Source organism: Balaenoptera borealis, assembly GCF_965194805.1.
Source record: "Balaenoptera borealis genome assembly, chromosome: 4".
NCBI classification, from domain to species: Eukaryota; Metazoa; Chordata; class Mammalia; order Artiodactyla; family Balaenopteridae; genus Balaenoptera; species Balaenoptera borealis.
In genome coordinates, this window is record NC_138861.1 from 73,832,729 (window position 1) to 73,852,069 (window position 19,341).

A 19,341-nucleotide genomic window follows, 5' to 3' on the forward strand; every position below is an offset into this window, starting at 1 on the left:
CAAGTCACAATGGCAGCACAGACTCAAGCTGATTGGAAGGGCTGCAAAGAATCTGTGGCCACTTTCATCTACCACAAGGTTTCAGCATGTTCATCACCTTGAGGAAAATGCAGTATAACATGCTATATATTCTGACCTATGTGAAGAGAATCCACTGTAAACTTATCAAATAAGAAATTTGATGCTAACTTAAATTTACCTCAGGAGTCAGATACATAGAGCAGCTACGTGACTGAGAGAAGGAGGGAACACAAGGCTGTAGGATTTTGACTTCATCATAAATCTTTTAGGAATAGTTTTTTTTTTTTAACTGTGGGTGTATTACTTTCCTAAATTTAAGATGACCAAAAATTCCATTCAGATGCAAATCTAGGCTATCTCCACTCCCTTACCACATCAATGCTGAATGTTAAATGAACACGTTATCCATCATTTTGTTATTATAAGCAACACTAAATTAAACATCCCGAATATATACATCTTGTGTTAAAACAAACAAAAAAATACTTGAACATAAAGAGTGCAAGACATGATTACTATTAGCAAATCTGAAAGAAGTTCTACCTTTTTTTTTAAATTTATTTTTGTCTGCGTTGGTTCTTCGTTGCTGCATGCAGGCTTTTTAGTTGCAGCGAGTGGGCGTTATTCTTCGTTGTAGTGCGCAGGCCTCTCATTGCAGTGGCTTCTCTTGTTGCGGAGCATGGGCTCTAGGCGTGTGGGCTTCAGTAGTTGTGGCTCACGGGCTCTAGAACGCAGGCTCAGTAGTTGTGGCGCACGGGCTTAGTTGTTCCGCGGCATGTGGGATCTTCCCGGACCAGGGCTTGAACCCGTGTCCCCTTCATTGGCAGGCGGATTCTTAACCACTGCGCCACCAGGGAAGCCCTGAAAGAAGTTCTATCTTAAGAACACAAGCATAACTTGTAAGGCTGTAAGATATTATGGGTTCCCTGAATCAACTCACTTCACATGGCGTCCACTCTCAAAGTACTTCCAGAGGGTCAACCAATTTTGGCAATAATTAAAGTGATAAAACCAGATATATCCATACAATAAAACATGATACGATAGTTGTAAAGAATGACAACAGTCCTAAATACTGACTAAAGATCTCAAAATTCTACTCATTGCAGAGTATCAGTAATCTCAGTTATGTAAAATGCATAGAAATCAAGCATTTAACATGCATACACATATGGAGGTAAAGTGTTAATGTTAACCATTAATAGTAGTTAATTCTGAAGAAACAAATGAGAGTAAGAAGACTAGTAGGAAGAGAGCTGGTCAAGATAGATTTTAACGTGTTTGAGTTTTATAAGTATGCAGTTGTACGTGCATTATGTGATCTTTAAAAAGTAATTAGAGCACAAAAAAAAAGAAATGAAAGGTGTGGTATTTCAAAAGCAATATAAGAATTAGGATTCTGTTCTCTAAAATTGCCCCTTCTGGTGGTATAATCTTGACCACTGGTAAATTTCCACAACTTAATCCTTAAGGCATTCCATCAAGCTTTCATAAATTTTATAGCACTGTTACGAGATAAGCAGAGAGAAATGTGATAAATCTGAGTTTCAGTCGTTCAGTGTAATAGTCTCACGAGAGTCTCATTTAGGGAGCCTGAAAGGGCACCCTCCCCCAACCCCACAGGATGAATGGGGGTAAACAAATGACTGTGAGATAACACAGAAACAAGAACCTGGGTCTATGGGGAAAGGGGAAAGAAAGCTCTTTTTGATAGAGAATATCAGTTACCATAAAAGATATAATTGACTCAAGCAAAAAATCAATATACGCTAAAATCACTGGGTTTGTTGAAGGATAAGATAATTTCGCTATATCATCCCACAGAATATTACAAAGGGAAATAAATAATAACTTAGTGGAGAAATCTGGTAGACAACACATTAACCAAACACTAAAAATTAACACAACCAATAATGGCATCATCTGCCTTCTGATGTAATGCACCAGTACTTACTATTCCTGCCAAGATGCATAACCTGAATTGAGGCATGAAGAAGCAATTAGAATAATCTAAATTAAGGAGCATTCTTTAAACAGCTTCCAACTCTTCATGTTGTGAAGGACGAACGCTAAGGAGTTATTCCAAATTAAAGGAAACTGAAGAGATGTGACAACTAAATACAATGAGGGATTAGGAACAGGGAGATTGTTAAAGATTAGTATTAAGCGATTTGGCACAATCTGAACTACACCAATCTTTAAAGTCCTGAATTTGATTTTTACAGTATGATTGTACAAGAGAATGCCCTTATCCTTAGGAGATACAAATTGAAGTATTCAGAGATGAAGGGGTATGCCTACAACTTAATTTCTGGGGGTCCACCACATAAGACACACATAATATACAGAAGGCAAATGTGAGTGGTAGATCCAAGTAAGGGGTACACAAGATTGCAGGGTACCATTCCTCCAACTTCTTTGTAAGTTTAAACATTTCTGTTTCTTAAAGTCGCTTTCTCAAGACTTGCTATTTCCTGCTACTTGAGTGAACTCTCCTCCTTGCCTTGTTAATGCATCCAGACAATAACGAAGAACCGAGATTTCAGTATTACCAGAATTTTTAAATTACAGTAAAATGACCATTGTATATTAATTAGTTGAAATCAAGGAGAAGCACACACACAGAAAAACACCACACACACAATCCTTGGCCTGGGCAGTCAACTATTTGCCCTTCTAAGGGCCAGATATTGTTTTAGATACTTGAGTAAAGCAGTGAATACAAAAGCATTCTGACTCTAGTGGAGATTACAATATCATCTGACACAAAAGCCCACATACTACTTTAACATTAAAAGCTATTTTGCAAGACATGGAAGAGAAGCAGGTGGCTTATACAACTTAATCAATGCCAAATAGAGGAAGCACTTTATATATTTAAGGATACTTACTTGCTTTGTTATCTAGTGGAAAAGGTCTTAATACTAAAACTACATGCCAAGCACTAGGCTAAGTGCTTAATAAGCACTTAACACTCGGGAATTCCCTGGCGGTCCAGTGGTTCGCACTCGGTGCTTCCAATGCCATTGCCCAGGTTCAATCCCTGATCGGGGAACTAAGATCCCATAAGCCATGCAGCACAGCCAAAAAAAATATTTAAAAAACCAACAAAAGCATTTAACACTCAAAAGCCACTCTATGGATAGAAATACCATATGCCCCCATTTTCTGGATGAAGAAACAGGTTCAGTAAAGTTAAAAATGATTTGCCCAATTACAGTAGTAAGAGGCCCATCGTGAACCAGCTCTAATTGCAAGGCCAACCAAGCGCTTAGTACAGCAAGCATCAAAATCATTTAAAAAGGCATTTTGTGACACTGAAACTTCCCGATTACCAGAGATCAGTACATTATCCTTAGCATCTTCACCAACCTGCCCTTATGGAGCTGAGGATGAGACCTCTGAAGTACTCTTGGAGGGGAGCTCATACTACCGTACCGTTAACTCTGCCTACAAACTAGGGTCAAGCCCTTAGTGAGACTATGAGCAGACTACAAGCATGGCCAAAGGGTAAACGTAAAATGGATGACTGAGAAAGGAGTAGCAAAGGACTGGAGAAACACACTTGTAACCAAACACACTTGTAACTTGAAGGTAACAAACCAAGTCACACATCAATAACATATATTCGTGATAAATTCCCCATATATCCTTAGTCAGGCAGAAATTTTCATACTTCTTGTTATCGATTCCACCATGCCGATAAAATAAATGCTTGGAAATTCATTTTGCTTTTCGCTGATAAAAGAGTCTTGCAGGAGGGGAAAGAGGGTGAATCACTCATCAGTTAAACAAGAAATATGCATTCTTTCCTGACTCACGATCTTCTAGGTCACTTGCTGCATCAGGACAGAATGCAATCCAGTTGTTCTGATGTTTCTCCAACTCACTCTCCCTTTTCTCTCAAGTCCACAAATATCTAAGCCTTAGCACAACTGTTTATTTCCATTAACAAAGGAAGCAAAACCTTACTACAATATGGCTTATCACTTTCCCTTGGATTTCATTTTCATCTCAGACTTCCATTAGTAGAGTAAAATCCTTAAAATACTGCCCTAGCATTCAGTGACCATTCAATGTAACTTAATCTTACTTTCCCTTCAATGCATCTTTTTCCAATTATGCGTGAAAATTTACTGATACCAGGCCTGCTACTGAGAATGGACATGTATATTATAACTGTTAAGAGGACCTGTGGTTTGGAAAAAATTACCACATAAAACTTCCTATAAAATTGTCTTCAGGTTGTTTCTCCCCTACCTCCACATCCACATTCCCAGAATGCAGATTATAGGAAGAGAGGATTTGGACTACTACCCACTGGATTGTTTACCCCAAATAAAGACTTCCACAACCTTTCTCCTTACCTAGGTTATCAGGGGGAAAATATTTTGAGAATTATTAATACACTTGCAGTTCCGGCCAAATAAATTTGGCTTCCTTGACATTTGATGTACCAAAAATAAACAAAGGCATAAAATGCTTTTTAAAACTTTATTTCAACATTAACTATGCATACAGAAATACACTCATATGGGTTAATAGAATGCAATTTAACTTATCCTACACAATTTGGACCAAAAACCTGGTACATGGTTTGCTTCCAAAAAAAAAAAAAAAAAAAAAAACAAGGATTTGCAATCTGGTTTATTTTTCATCTATTACAAATGTATATATATATAAAAAAGATACTCCATCAAATGCTGCTAAAGCAAACAGCAAGATCCTTGAGAAATTAACCTTTGGTTTGTCTCTGAAAAGTAACAGGTATTGCACTGTAAAACTTTACAAAACTGGTGCAACAAAACATTGTTGTAATGTTTCAATGCCAGTTCACAAAGTTCAATAACTAATGGATGTTGATGAGGGTGAGGAGAGCCTATGTATACATGTGAAAATATAAAAGGTATCCCATCTAGTTAATATTGCATGTAGATCCCGAATCAACTCAAACCAAGATTCAGATAATTTCTTAAATCTGAATTAACACTATCAGTCCAGTTCATCTGCTGAGGTCAAAAGGAAACTCTGCACAGTAGCTGTTTTCCTGATTTGTGCAAAAAAGAAAATTAAGTTTCTTCCCCAGCATTTTAGTCCAGAACTACAGCAAAGTATTTCATCCATTGTCAACATTCATGGGGTGAGAGGCAATGAGGTTACTTAGGCTTAAATCTGAATTAGCACTCAGATGCAAGAGTCCCCAAAGTTAAGGACCACACGACTTTAGAAGTGACTCTAAAAAATAAAATGGTCCTTCCTGGAAGACTAGAGCAAAACATCTAGCAATAGTTATAAGAAGTCTTATCAAAAAAATGTAGCCCTTTGTGAATTACACCTCAATCGAAAAAAAAAGAGCCCCAAAGAAGCAGCTCTGAAAAGAGGAAAAAAATATAACTTAAAATATCTTGAAAAGCAATGTGAATATAGGTGCAGAAGATAGTTAAAAGAGATCTATTTTTACAAGGCTACCTAGGATTAGGCTTATAATGTATTCTAAGTATTTCAACTTTCACTCTAATACTAAACATCAATTTATAAACAAGATGTTCACTTTTTATTCTGTTATAAAAAGGGAAAAGTCTAGCTTCAATCCTATCCAGTGGAGGGGAAACTGAGAAAACAAAAAGATTCAGTCTCATGCAAATAGCACATTTTTCAAATGGAAGAACTCCCAACTAGACCAGAAGTTCATATTACTAATATACTTTTCAATGAAACAATTTTTAATAAGAACAAATACATGGCATTAAGGTTCAGAACCTAATATAGGCCTGACAATCAAGTCCTTGTTTTCTGGAGGAAAGGCCTCAAGTTCATTCAATTTCCAGTAACAATGTTTTCACAGATCACTTTAATAATAAGAGGTTTTAATTTCATTCACATTTTTGTTTTTGGAATTCTAGTTTTAAATCTAAATAAGAAAATTAGTCCAATTCCCCAGAAGTCATATTTTTTTCTTTTGAAGTGTCAAAGAATCCACAAAACCTCTTGCCCAAACTGATTCCCAATCTCCAATTTGAACTTAACACGAATATTTTCATATGTACTGTAAAAGGTAACTTTTTAACATAAAATGTATACATGAATATTAAATCTAGTTGTTAGAAAGGTTTAACTAGCTTTATAATTTAAGTTTTAAAACATAAATATTTGCAGATTGATCTGTTTGACAATGATTGTCAGAGCTGAGAATTCACCTAGAATTCAACATCATTTACAAATCCTCATCATGCACACAAAACACACACCAGTAACAAACAACTTACTCATGTCTTGAGAAAATCTTCTGCTTCTTTAAATCTTTGGCCTCCCAGCCAATTCCAAGGTTCAAATGTCTTTTACCTTAAATTTCACTCTCAGGTTAATAAGTTTTCTACCCACACTTTAATACTTTTCCTAATCTTTCACATGTTGCATTGCCAAACTCTGAAACCTGCCTCAGAGATCACCAGACAAAAGAAAATAAATGAAATATAAAGTGGTTACTTCAGAATAGAACATGCGAGGATCAGAATCAAAGTTCCCTACTGGGATCATATTTTATTTTACTGTAATGAATAACTTATCAGCAAGGAAAAAAACCTATGTTAGAGTCTTTCATATTCTTTGGTGACTGGCCAAAGAACCTACTAACAAATATGGGGTACATACCCTTTTCCATACAAAGCGGTCCTGTAGGAACACCAGAATAGCTTCTATTCATTTGAGGCCTCACCTGTAGAAAAAGGCTGTCCCGGGAAAGCCAGGACATCCCTGAGAAAGTATGATTTTTTAATCTGGACTGAACTTAACTTTCACCAGGCCTTTTTCATTGAATTCACAGGAAGTAGCAGCTGGTCTACCAGCACTCATACTACCTTTCTCATCCTAGGTTTTCTGTATAATCGCTATGGCTTTGGAATCTCACAAACTGATATCCTGTATAACTTGAAGGAGTAATTATGCCTCCTAATTCCAGATTGGCAGCTTCCAAATAAAAATTACAGTTCTTTATTCAGCGGAGTAGCCATATAAACACCAACCATCTATGAGAAGAGGTTTTCCTCTAAGATACGATTTAACACCGTACATTTAGGAAGTAAATCTACTAAAACAGACCAAAAGTTTACTTACGGTTGGTACTTGAGATAAAAATCCATTCAGTATAGAGCCTAGTGGTTTATTTATTGTAAAGTTCAAACTGAGAGCTGTGATTCACCACATCAATTTAAAATAAATAACTTATATGAAATACAGATTCTGGCATAGATATAAGATGTTAAAATCAAAATCAATGGACTGAACCTGCATCTTTCATTTGCTCACAAATTTGAACAGACTAATATTCTGCAAAAAAGACAATTGCAGCAGGGGAAAAGAAAACTGCTCTTTTGCAAACAAGACTTAAGCATCCCTCCAAAGAGGTCAAAATAAACATGCATATATAGATATAAAGTGTTACAACACAAATGCTATTTCTAGAAAAAATTTAACTGCATAGGTTAAAAACAACAATGTGCAACATCTTAAGGCATTAAAGCACCGAAAAAAAAAACAACCCACCAAAATCACTTTTTATGACGATTGACATACACAAAACACATATACTGATCAAAACTCAGGAAGTAAATACTTGGACTGATATAACGTCCATTGTTGGGAGAATTTCTCTTCAATTTAAATGTCTCTTCTCATCTCTAAAACAATTTTAAAGTGCTAACTTTATATAAAGCAGGCAAATTCTTCAAGTAATTTGCTATTTAAGTATGCTAATTTTTACAGAGCTAAACAAGGAACTAAGAATAAACTAAAGTGAAACAGGAAGATAGACATGAGGAAAAAACTCATAAATTATAGCTGAACAAATCGATAGAATGCTCTAATACCATCTTGGCATTCTGGGTTCAATTAAAAGCAAAAGCTAATAGATTTAGATGTCTGCTGGTTTATTACACTAACTCCCTTGGATTTGCTAAAATGTGTACATCAATAGGTACACGGATTCCTAAGGAAAAGAATGCCACTTAAAAATCAAGATTGGATACTAATTAAAGCAATTTTAAAAACAAAAGTTTGTCTACTACTACAAACGAATACAAAATGTCAGAGACCTTACAAACTAAGAACTGAAGCCTTGCCCAAAGTTTAATTACTCCTGCCCTTGAGCTGCCTCTTCAAGGAAGTATACATTAACCAAATGGCGATTGAGGTGTTTGCTGTAATCTTTTTCCTTTCTAAAAGAACGATCACAGAAGATACAAACAAAATCTCCCTCGGCCACTTTGACTGCCAAGGCTTCCTTTCCATTTTTTCTACTAGTCTCTTGTGGAACTGGCCGAGCCCCATTCAATCCAGAATCATCACTATCCTCTGACATGTTGTCACTTAGGTCACTTCCATCATGACTGTGGATGCCTTCATCTTCATCCATTTCCTGAGACTCATTTACTGCCACGGTGACAGGAGGTGATACCACAGTAGCTGTGGACACTGCTTCACATTTTTCTAGCGGTAGAGGAAGAAGTGGTGGTGAAGTTGGCTCTTCAACTGCCGAGTCTCTGCCGGGGGGATTCTCTGTTTTCTTCTCATCAGTGTCCCTCTTCATTTCACAAAGCATAGTGTCAGCCTGATGTTTACCATCTAAAGTTTCACCCTCTGGCATATTCAAGTTTTGTTCAGAGGATGAAATATTGGCAGATGCCTTGGTAACAGCAGCAAGACCAGCTAGACTCTGATCTGCCTCTTCTGCTTCCACTTTTTGAAGAGGAGCTTCTTTATGTCCTTCGCCTGCAGGGACTAATTTTTGGTCTTCTGACTCTTCCTCTTTTAGGTTTTCCTTTGGCAGAGGTGGTGATGGTGGTAAGAGATCCTGTGCACCGGCACTTTCCTTTAGAAGCTGCCTGTCTTTAACAGGCACTAAGCCAACTTCAATAAGGACTTGCTCCTTCTGCGCCATTTCACTCTGCATGTTGGGCTCTTCCTTCCCATTATCTTTCTGAGGAGACCTTTTGGGCATCGGCTCCACGGGGGGAGGAGGCTCCGCATGAACAGGCCCCTTCTGAACAACCTCGACCTCAGCATGCCCCACAGCGGGGAGAGGAGGAGGAGGAGGAGGGGATGGGGGAGGAGGAGGAGGAGGAGGGGGCGGCAGCAGCTCCGTCTGAGCAACCTCGACCTCAGCATGCCCCACGGGGGGGAGAGGAAGAGGAGGAGGAGGAGGAGGAGGAGGAGGAGGAGATGGGGGGGCAGCGGGAGGCGGCTCCGCCTGAACAGGTCCCACCTCAGCGGACTCCACGGGAGGAGGAGGCTCTATCTGAGCGGGCCTCCTCTGAGCAGGCTTGCTGCTTTTTTTACATGGTTTACTTCTCAGAGTTTTCTTCTTTGCACTGTTTTTCATGCAAATACTTTGCTTTTTATTCTCCTCTACTTTGCTGTCACCCTTTGGCACTTCCTGACTATTTCTGGATTTGCTTTCTGCCTTCTTTTTCTTTTTTGTCACAGGTTCCTCATCATTAACAGGTTCTTGTAAGGAACGGGCTTCAGCTTCTGTCTTCCTTTTGCTTTTCTTGCTTTTACAGCTTTTTTCTGAATTATTTCCTGGGTGCACATCCATTTCTTTAGCTTCCATTGCCGATTTGCGAGTTCTGGTAGTCACTTGGCTTGAGGCATTACTACAAGGCTTTTTCTCTTTTGAAACATTATCTTTTTTCTCCACTTTGACAGACCTCTCGTTTTTCTTCCCAGTCACATCCCCCTTCATTTTTGTCTGCTCTGTTTCTGTTTTCTCATTGGTGATTTTGTTATCAGGCAAGTCAGCCTCTCGCTTTTTGGTTTTCTTTAGTTTCACTTTTGAGACATCCATGGTCTTATTAGGACAAGTAGGATGCTTAGATTTGAAATGATACTGCAGATTACACTTCTTGGAAGCTGCGTAGTCGCATACAGGGCAGTTGAACTGCCGTGGATTAACATGTAGCTCCACGTGTTTTTTGAAGTTACTTCTATCTGCTGTTTTGTAGTCACAGTGTGGGCAGTTAAGAGGTTTAGGCCCATTGTGAACCTGTCTTGCGTGACGGGTTACTTCATGTTGATTAGAGGCCACATAACTGCACTGGTCACACTTAAATGGCTTCTCACCTGAAGGTAAACAAGAGATGTTGCAGAAGGCATACATTAAGAAATGAATTCAAGATTTACTCAAGCATACTTCTAAGGAACTGGATACATGTAAAAAAACAAACAAACAAAAAACCACCAAAACTATTTCTTGAAGACTTTATCATGCAAATTACATTTACCATATTTATTTGTATATCCTTCCTCTATCCCTTGACACTGATTCTCATAGCAAATGGGAGAATAATTATCTCAGTTAATCACCATCTTCTAAAAAGTTCATCAAGCTAGGGCTCTCAAGCACTAATAAAGGACACAGATTCATCAAGAAATACACAATTACTGGAAAAGTGACTTGGGCTCTTGATGTTAATTTTGGGGCAAGGGCACTCAAAGAGATAAGATAATTTTAAAGTTTTTATGTTTAGTTAAAACAAATGTATAATGGAGTAGAACATAAAAATCCCATACATTTCAGATAAACCTTGAGGCTTCAAAAGAAATATTATACACTCTAGGCTACACTCCCAGACCTTCCGTGTGAAAGTCTTAAAAGAATGCTTTGGCTTCAGGGAGCAAAAGGATTTTTCTTTAAATTTAACCCTTTTGTGCATCGTGGCAACAGCCGAGTCAAGTTTCTCTTAGCAAACTTTTTCACTGCTGGAGTTTCTAGTCTACAGCAAAAATATAACAAGTCAGAAATCTTTTCTTCATTTTCTCCCACCTTCTTCTAAAGAATGGGCAAAGAAACTAGGTAAATGAAAAGGGGCATACAAATATATATGGTATATAAAACTAGCAAAGAAAGTAATAATCACAGGTACATACAAGACCAGAAGCCCACCCCCAACCCCCAAATTAAAGGCATTAAGATTAACTCATTCTTCCTGAATACATACCCATCTAGATCACACTCTAGCAAATATTACCAAATGGTATCCATACCCCACTGGTCCAATGGAATGCATAGCAGAAAAATGGAAATTGACATTTATGAAAATTCATCTCTCAAACATTCTCAAATTTACATCAAATCTTATTTAATTTTTTCATAAAGCAAAACTACTCAGACATGAAGTAAAACCATGTAGATGGTAAGCTTTACATGATTAAAAAATGTCCGATGATAGAATACTCGATCACAAAAACAAAAACTTATCCACGTATGTCAGATTGTAAACGCAGCTAACTGGACAACTCTTCCCCACATTAGTCCACTAACAGATTCATAAATAGAGGCTTCTAACAACATGCTAAATTACTCTATACTTCGCCCTATCTTGTCCTCTCCATTGAATGACTTTAATGGAGACAAACGTTTATTTAACATATATAGATACAGAATGAGGAAAAGATATGTGACATAACGGTTAAGAACTTGTTCTACAGTAAAAATACGTGGGGAGATCAAATATGGGCTCTGCAACTTACTGTGAAGTCTTGAGCAAGGTACTGAAAACTCTCTAAGGCTCAATTTCCTCATCTGTAAAGTATTCTTAAGTGTTGTGAGCTACAAATAATCTAATCCACATAGAGCTCTTAGCAAAGCACAGATAGCCAAGCAGTCAATACACATTACCTGTAAGTCATCACTTTTGGAATGAACTGGTAAGTTTTAGAATAGGTAAACAAAAGGGAAGATTTCATGTGCTTATCCTGCCTTAGTACATAAACCCTACTTTTGAGTAAACAAACAGCTGATAAATGGAGTTGATCTCCTCAGGAAAATATTTGTGCTCTTAAAAGAATTATAAAGAAAATGTCATCATTTTATAAGCCCTAATGAATGAGAGTATTTTCACAGCCAGCATCAAACAAGATGCAAGCCTCCACCTGTGAAACGGTCAGAGAATGGGAGTTCCTAGGACTCTGAATAAAACTGTGACATGATTTATTTGATTCATTCACCCCACCCCCATTTTTGCTTTATTGCCATCAAATCTTTCTTGTATTGGAAAATCAATTCATCAAGTTTAGCTTATTAATACCTAGCTGAATGAAAATTCTTTTGCCCTGTACCAACAGTTTTAACTTAATTCCCTTTTCCAGTTCTAGTAAAATTTACCTGCTTTTCATCTTTATAAATGTCAGATGTCTGTTTAATTCTTCCCAAATTAATTTATAGATGTAAGGCAAATTCAAAAAGGGAGTTTTATAAGCTTTACACATTCTTATCAAGAAGAGCCCAGAAAGAGTAACAAGGGAAATTTTAATTAGTGAGTAACAGGGGCATACTACTCAGCAATAAATATGGAGTTCTGAAAATGCAGCATGAAATCAATCTCAAAAATATTTTACAGAAAGATGTTACATTTTTTAACATAAGTCAGAGTATTAGTTGAGGGGGGACTATGGGAGTACTGACTAGAAAGGGTAAGGAGGGAACTTTTCTGAAGGTGGTAAAACATTTCATGTCTCCACCTAGATGGTAGTCAAACAAGAGAAAACATACATAAAGTCACTGCCCCATATACCTAAGATGCGTGCATTTTTGTATGTGTAAATTAAACCTTAATAAAAATTATTAAAAAATTATTCTAGGGACTTCCCTGGCAGTCCAGTGGTTAAGACTCTGAGCTCCCAATGCAAGGGGCACGGGTTCGATCACTGGTCGGGGGAACTAAGATCTTACATGCTGCCTGGCGTGGCCAAAAAAAAAAAAATCTAAAATTCATAAAAAGACTCTCAAACCATAAAATGTGTCAAATGACACAGCTATTAAATAGTGCCTCCACGGAATTCCCTGCTGGTCCAGCAGTTAGGACTCTGCACTTCCACTGCAGGGGGTACATGTTCAATCCCTGGTTGGGGAACTAAGATCCTGAAAGCTGCGCAGCCAAAAAAAAAAAGTGCCTCCATAGTAACCATCAAGTATTCGGTGAGAGGAAAATAATTTTTGCTGAAGAAAGTATTTTTTTCATCTTAAAAAGAGTTATCCTGAGAAGATAAACAAAACTGATAAACCATTAGCCAGACTCATCAAGAAAAAAAGGGAAAAGAATCAGGCTTCCCTGGTGGCGCAGTGGTTGAGAGTCTGCCTGCCGGTGTAGGGTACACGGGTTCGAGCCCTGGTCTGGGAGGATCCCACATGCCGTGGAGCAACTAGGCCCATGAGCCACAGCTACTGAGCCTGTGCATCTGGAGCTTGTGCTCCGCCACAAGAGAGGCCGCGACAGTGAGAGGCCCGCGCACCACGATGAAGAGTGGCCCCCGCTCGCCGCAACTAGAGGAAGCCCTTGCATAAAAAACAAAGACCCAACACAGCCAAAAATAAATAAATAAATAAATAAATAAATAATTGTTTTTAAAAAGGGAAAAGAATCAAATCAATAGAATTAGAAATGAAAAAGGAGAAGTAACAACTGACACTGCAGAAATACAAAGGATCATGAGAGATGACTACAAGCAACTATATGCCAATAAAATGGACCACCTGGAAGAAATGGACAAATTCTTAGAAAAGCACAACCTTCCGAGACTGAACCAGGAAGAAATAAAAAATATAAACAGACCAATCACAAGCACTGAAATTGAGACTGGGATTAAAAATCTTCCAACAAACAAAAGCCCAGGACCAGATGGCTTCACAGGCAAATTCTGTCAAACATTTAGAGAAGAGCTAACACCTATCCTTCTCAAACCCTTCTAAAATACAGCAGAGGGAGGAACACCACCAAACTCATTCTACGAGGCCACCATCACCCTGATACCAAAACCAAAGATGTCACAAAGAAAGAAAACTACAGGCCAATATCACTGATGAACAGAGTTACAAAAATCCTCAACAAAATACTAGCAAACAGAATCCAACAGCATGTTAAAAGGATCATACACCATGATCAAGTGGGGTTTATCCCAGGAATGCAAGGATTCTTCAATATACCCAAATCAATCAATGTGATACACCATATTAACAAACTGAAGGAGAAAAACCATATGATCATCTCAATAGATGCAGAAAAAGCTTTCAACAAAATTCAACACCAATTTATGATAAAAACCCTCCAGAAAGTAGGCACAGAGGGAACTTACCTCAACATAATAAAGGCTATATATGACAAACCCCCAGCCAACATCATTCTCAATGGTGAAAAAATAAAACCATTTCCTCTAACATCAGGAACAAGACAAGGTTCTCCACTCTCACCAGTATTATTCAACAGTTTTGGAAGTTTTAGCCACAGCAATCAGAGAAGAAAAAGAAATAAAAGGAATCCAAATTGGAAAATAAGAAGTAAAGCTGTCACTGTTTGCAGATGACATGATACTATACATAGAGAATCCTAAAGATGCTACCAGAAAACTACTAGAGCTAATCAATGAATTTGGTAAAGTAGCAGGATACAAAATTAATGCACAGAAATCTCTTGCATTCCTATACACTAATGATGAAAAATCTGAAAGAGAAATTAAGGAAACACTCCCATTTACCACTGCAACAAAAAAAATATAATACCTAGGAATAAACCTACCTAAGGCGACAAAAGACCTGTATGCAGAAAACTATAAGACACTGATGAAAGAAATTAAAGAGGATACAAACAGATGGAGAGATATACAATGTTCTTGGATTGGAAGAATCAGCATTGTGAAAATGACTCTACTACCCAAAGCAATCTACAGATTCAATGCAATCCCTATCAAACTACCAATGGCATTTTTCACAGAACTAGAACAAAAATTTCACAATTTGTATGGAAACACAAAAGACCCTGAATAGCCAAAGCAATCTTGAGAAAGAAAAACGGAGCTGGAGGAATCAGGCTTTCTGACTTCAGACTATACTACAAAGCTACAGTAATCAAGACAGTATGGTACTGGCACAAAAACAGAAATATAGATCAATGGAACAGGATAGAAAGCCCAGAGATAAACCCAAGCACATATGGTCACCTTATTTTTGATAAAGGAGGCAAGAATATACAATGGAGAAAAGACAGCCTCTTCAATAAGAGGTGCTGGGAAAACTGACAGCTACATGTAAAAGAATGAAATTAGAACACTCCCTAATACCATACACAAAAATAAACTCAAAATGGATTAAAGACCTAAATGTAAGACCAGACACTATAAAACTCTTAGAGGAAAACATAGGCAGAACGCCCTATGACATAAATCACAGCAAGATCCTTTTTGACCCACCTCCTAGAGAAATGGAAATAAAAACAAAAATAAACAAATGGGACCTAATGAAACTTAAAAGCTTTTACACAGCAAAGGAAACCATAAACAAGACAAAAAGACAACCCTCAGAATGGGAGAAAATATTTGCAAACAAAGCAACTGACAAAGGATTATTCTCCAAAATTTACAAGCAGCTCATGCAGCTCAACATCAAAAAAACAAACACCCCAAACCAAAAATGGACAGAAGACCTAAATAGACATTTCTCCAAAGAAGATATACAGATCACCAACAAACACATGAAAGGATGCTCAACATCACTAATCATTAGACAAATGCAAATCAAAACTACAATGAAGTATCACCTCACAGAATGGCCATCATCAAAAAATCTACAAACAATAAATGCTGGAGAGGGTGTGGAGAAAAGGGAACCCTCTTGCACTGCTGCTGGGAATGTAAATTGATACAGCCACTATGGAGAACAGTATGGAGATTCCTTAAAAAACTAAAAATAGGGCTTCCCTGGTGGTGCAGTGGTTAAGAATCCGCCTGCCAATGCAGGGGACATGGGTTTGAGTCCTGGTCCAGGAAGATCTCACATGCCGCAGAGGAACTAAGTCTGTGCTCCAGAACTACTGAGCCTGCGCTCTAAAGCCCGCAAGCCACAACTACTGAAGCCCGTGTGCCTAGAGCCCATGCTCCGCAACAAGAGAAGCCACCGCAATGAGAAGCCTGCTCACCGCAACGAAGAGTAACCCCCGCTCACCGCAACTAGAGAAAGCTCGCGTGCAGCAACAAAGACCCAATGCAGCCAAAAAGAAATAAATAAAATAAATAAATAAAAAGTTAAAGGAAAAAAAACTAAAAATAGAACTACCATACGACCCAGCAATCCCACTACTGGGAATATACCCTGAGAAAACCATAATTCAAAAAGAGTCATGTACCACAATGTTCATTGCAGCTCTATTTACAACAGACAGGACATGGAAGCAACCTAAGTGTCTATCGACAGATGAATGGATAGAGAAGATGTGGCACATACATACAATGGAATATTATTCAGCCATAGAAAGAAATGAAATTGAGTTATTTGTAGTAAGGTGGATGGACCTAGAGTCTGTCATACAGAGTGAAATGTCAGAAAGAGAATAACAAATACCATATGCTAACATATATATATAGAATCTAAAAAAAAAAAAAAAAAAGGTTCTGAAGAACCTAGCGGCAGGACAGGAATAAAGACGCAGACGTAGAGAATGGACTTGAGGACACAGGGAAGGGGAAGGGTAAATTGGGACGAAGTGAGAGAGTGGCATGGACATATATAGACTACCAAATGTAAAATCAATAGCTAGTGGGAGGCAGCCACATAGCATAGGGAAATCAGCTCGGTGCTTTGTGACCACCTAGAGGGGTAGGATAGGGAGGGTGGGAGGGAGACACAAGACAGAGGAGATATGGGGATATATGTATATGTACGGCTGACTCACTTTGTTATAAAGCAGAAACTAACACACTGTTGTAGAGCAATTATACTCCAATAAAGATGTTAAAAAAAAAGAGCAGTCTGTGAAAAAACTTAGTAAGATGTCAATTCCCTTTAACAAACATTCACTGTGCTCACAATGGGAAATGAATTCCTACGTTAGCAGGATGCGGGAACTATCCAGTGTGATACCTACAAAAATATTACAAGGCAAATACAAACTGGATGTATTTCCTCCAGTATGAAATATTTCATCCAAGATGAAATGGTAACATATCTACTGAGAAAAGGGAAGGAAGAGTTGTGGATCAGGTCAATATCTCTAGGACCACCCAAGGGTCAGTGTGGCCAAAATGAAATAATTATCCATTCAAGAGCACGTATGCTAATATTGACTTTTTAACTTTGTCATCTATATACCTTCATAATGGGGACCAATTCTGGATGGTGACCATGATTATTTCAGTTCTAGAGTGGATAAATCTCTCACTTGTTATAGTCCTGTATTTTATTTATTATAGGTTAATAAATTGGGATCCTGGATTATCAATCATTCCTTAAAGTTTGGCTTTTGTTAATCAATCCTCAGAAACCTTATCAACTCTCAAGAGAACAAACCCAAATTTCAGGGAAGCAGCTAAGTAGGAATCCCTGGAACCCAGCAACCACACACTGAAATTATTAAAAGTATATAAATATCCAAATTATATTAAAAATAAATCATAAATAATGACCCAGTTCCAGGTCTAGAAGAACTTCTTTATAATGGTAGTTTACTAAAAATGATAGAAAAATTCCGATTTCTTACCAACCTGAATGAGTACGCATATGTCTGGTTAGATGAGTTTTCTGAGAACTTGAATAAGGACAAAGCTCACATTTATACGGACGTTCTCCTACAAAAATATAATGATTAATGTTCAAATAATAAAATAAGGCAAATACAATTCTCACTAACAATACATACATTATTCAATACTAAGCATTTTTTAACAAGAATTTTTTCTCCCTATTCCTGGCAAAATGGCCAATTTCTATCATTTATTGGAACAGTAAATGATTTAATTCAGAATACACATAACTACATTATTTCTGCTTTGCTGAAGAAAAAGTATCATTGGCTTTCTGAATTCTCACAGCCCTTTTAATTTTCACAGTAATGCTACATGTGTAATAGCAAATATTAAGAACTGAAAAATTATCTTGATCAGGTATCAAGCAACTTTTTAAAATCAGAATTATCCTTAAAAAAAAACATGTACCCAAATTTTCTGATGCTATGGCTTGGGTAATTTTTTGGATCCTTGTAAATGATAAATCTACCATTTTAAATTGTTAGCTTAAAGCAATAACATTTTTGAGTGGGGAGGCTATTGTTTTAAGCTAAAAATTTCAAGTGGTAAATAGAAGTTTTATAGAAGACTCAGGTCAATTTTTTTTTTTTCTTTTTTAAATTTATGTATTTTTTGGCTGCGTTGGGTCTTCGTTGCTGCGTGCGGGCTTTCTCTAGTTGCGGCGAGCAGGAGCTACTCTTTGTTGTGGTGCACAGGCTTCTCATTACGGTGGCTTCTCTTGTTGCGGAGCACTGGCTCTAGGCATGCAGGCTTCAGTAGTTGTGGCTCACGGGCTCTAGCACACAGGCTCAGTAGTTGTGGCTCACGGGCTTAGTTGCTCTGCGGCATGTGGGATCTTCCCGGACCAGGGCTCATACCCATGTCCCCTATATTGACAGGTGGATTCTTAACCACTGTGCCACCAGGGAAGTCCCAGACTCAGATCAGTTTTAAATTATACTCATAAAGCCACAGGGACGGCGACCAGCTGACAATAAGAGACCAGTGATTTACTACTAAAGAATTTAAGACTCAAAGGCAGAAAATGTGGGTTTTTTGGACATGGGTTGTCGACCACAAAATATACTGAAAAAAACACCTTGACAATCTGTTTTTGTCTATTTTTTGGCCACAAGATAATAAGTATGACTTCAGGCAAGCCTCCTCATCTATAACAGTAACACTACCTTCATTTTCTAGAATTGTGAGAATTTAAGATAATACATGTAGAGCATTCAACCCGTGCCTGGCACGTAAAGCCCTCAATAAACACCAGTTATTATTTTCTCTATATTATACATTACAGTAATAGATGTATTTAATAACATGGGACAAGGAAAGGAATAGACAGAGTGAAAAAAAAAAAAGAATGTGGTGATAAGTGTGAAATGTGTTCCTAATAACTGTTCAGCTGTTATTAGTTGGTACTATAGATTAGACATAAATAGCTCATGGTAACAGAATGCCTACTTTAGCCTGGATGAATTCTAAGATAGCTTAAAAAATGTTGAATGTATTTTTGTAAAAAAAGATACATAATTGGCCAATAAGCACATGAAAAGATGCACAGTATCATTAGCCACGAGAGAAACTAAATCAAAACCACAGTGAGATGAAGATTTCACACCCACCAAGATGGCTATAATCAAAATAACAGATGTTAACATTTATTTGTTAGGTTGTGGAGAATTTGGAACCCTGATACAGTGCTTGTGGGACTGTACAACAGTGCAGCCACTCTGGAAAACAGTTTGCCAGTCCCTCAAATGATTAAAC

General features: G+C 37.6%; 1 protein-coding gene across 4 annotated transcripts in view; it reads right to left on the minus strand.

Moving 5' to 3' along the window:
- Positions 1–4,501: 4,501 nt before the first annotated feature.
- LOC309627851 (RE1-silencing transcription factor-like) overlaps positions 4,502–19,341 on the minus strand; it is a gene marked incomplete at its 5' end in the record, with an annotated part of 40,433 nt that continues 25,593 nt past the window's right edge. For all 4 annotated transcript variants that reach the window (XM_082390119.1, XM_082390121.1, XM_082390120.1 and 1 more), the window contains 2 exons: positions 4,502–10,137; positions 17,545–17,628. In XM_082390119.1, coding sequence (XP_082246245.1) covers positions 8,150–10,137; positions 17,545–17,628 — 2,072 coding nt within the window. In that variant the 3' untranslated portion in view covers positions 4,502–8,149. The remainder of the gene's footprint in view (positions 10,138–17,544; positions 17,629–19,341) is intronic.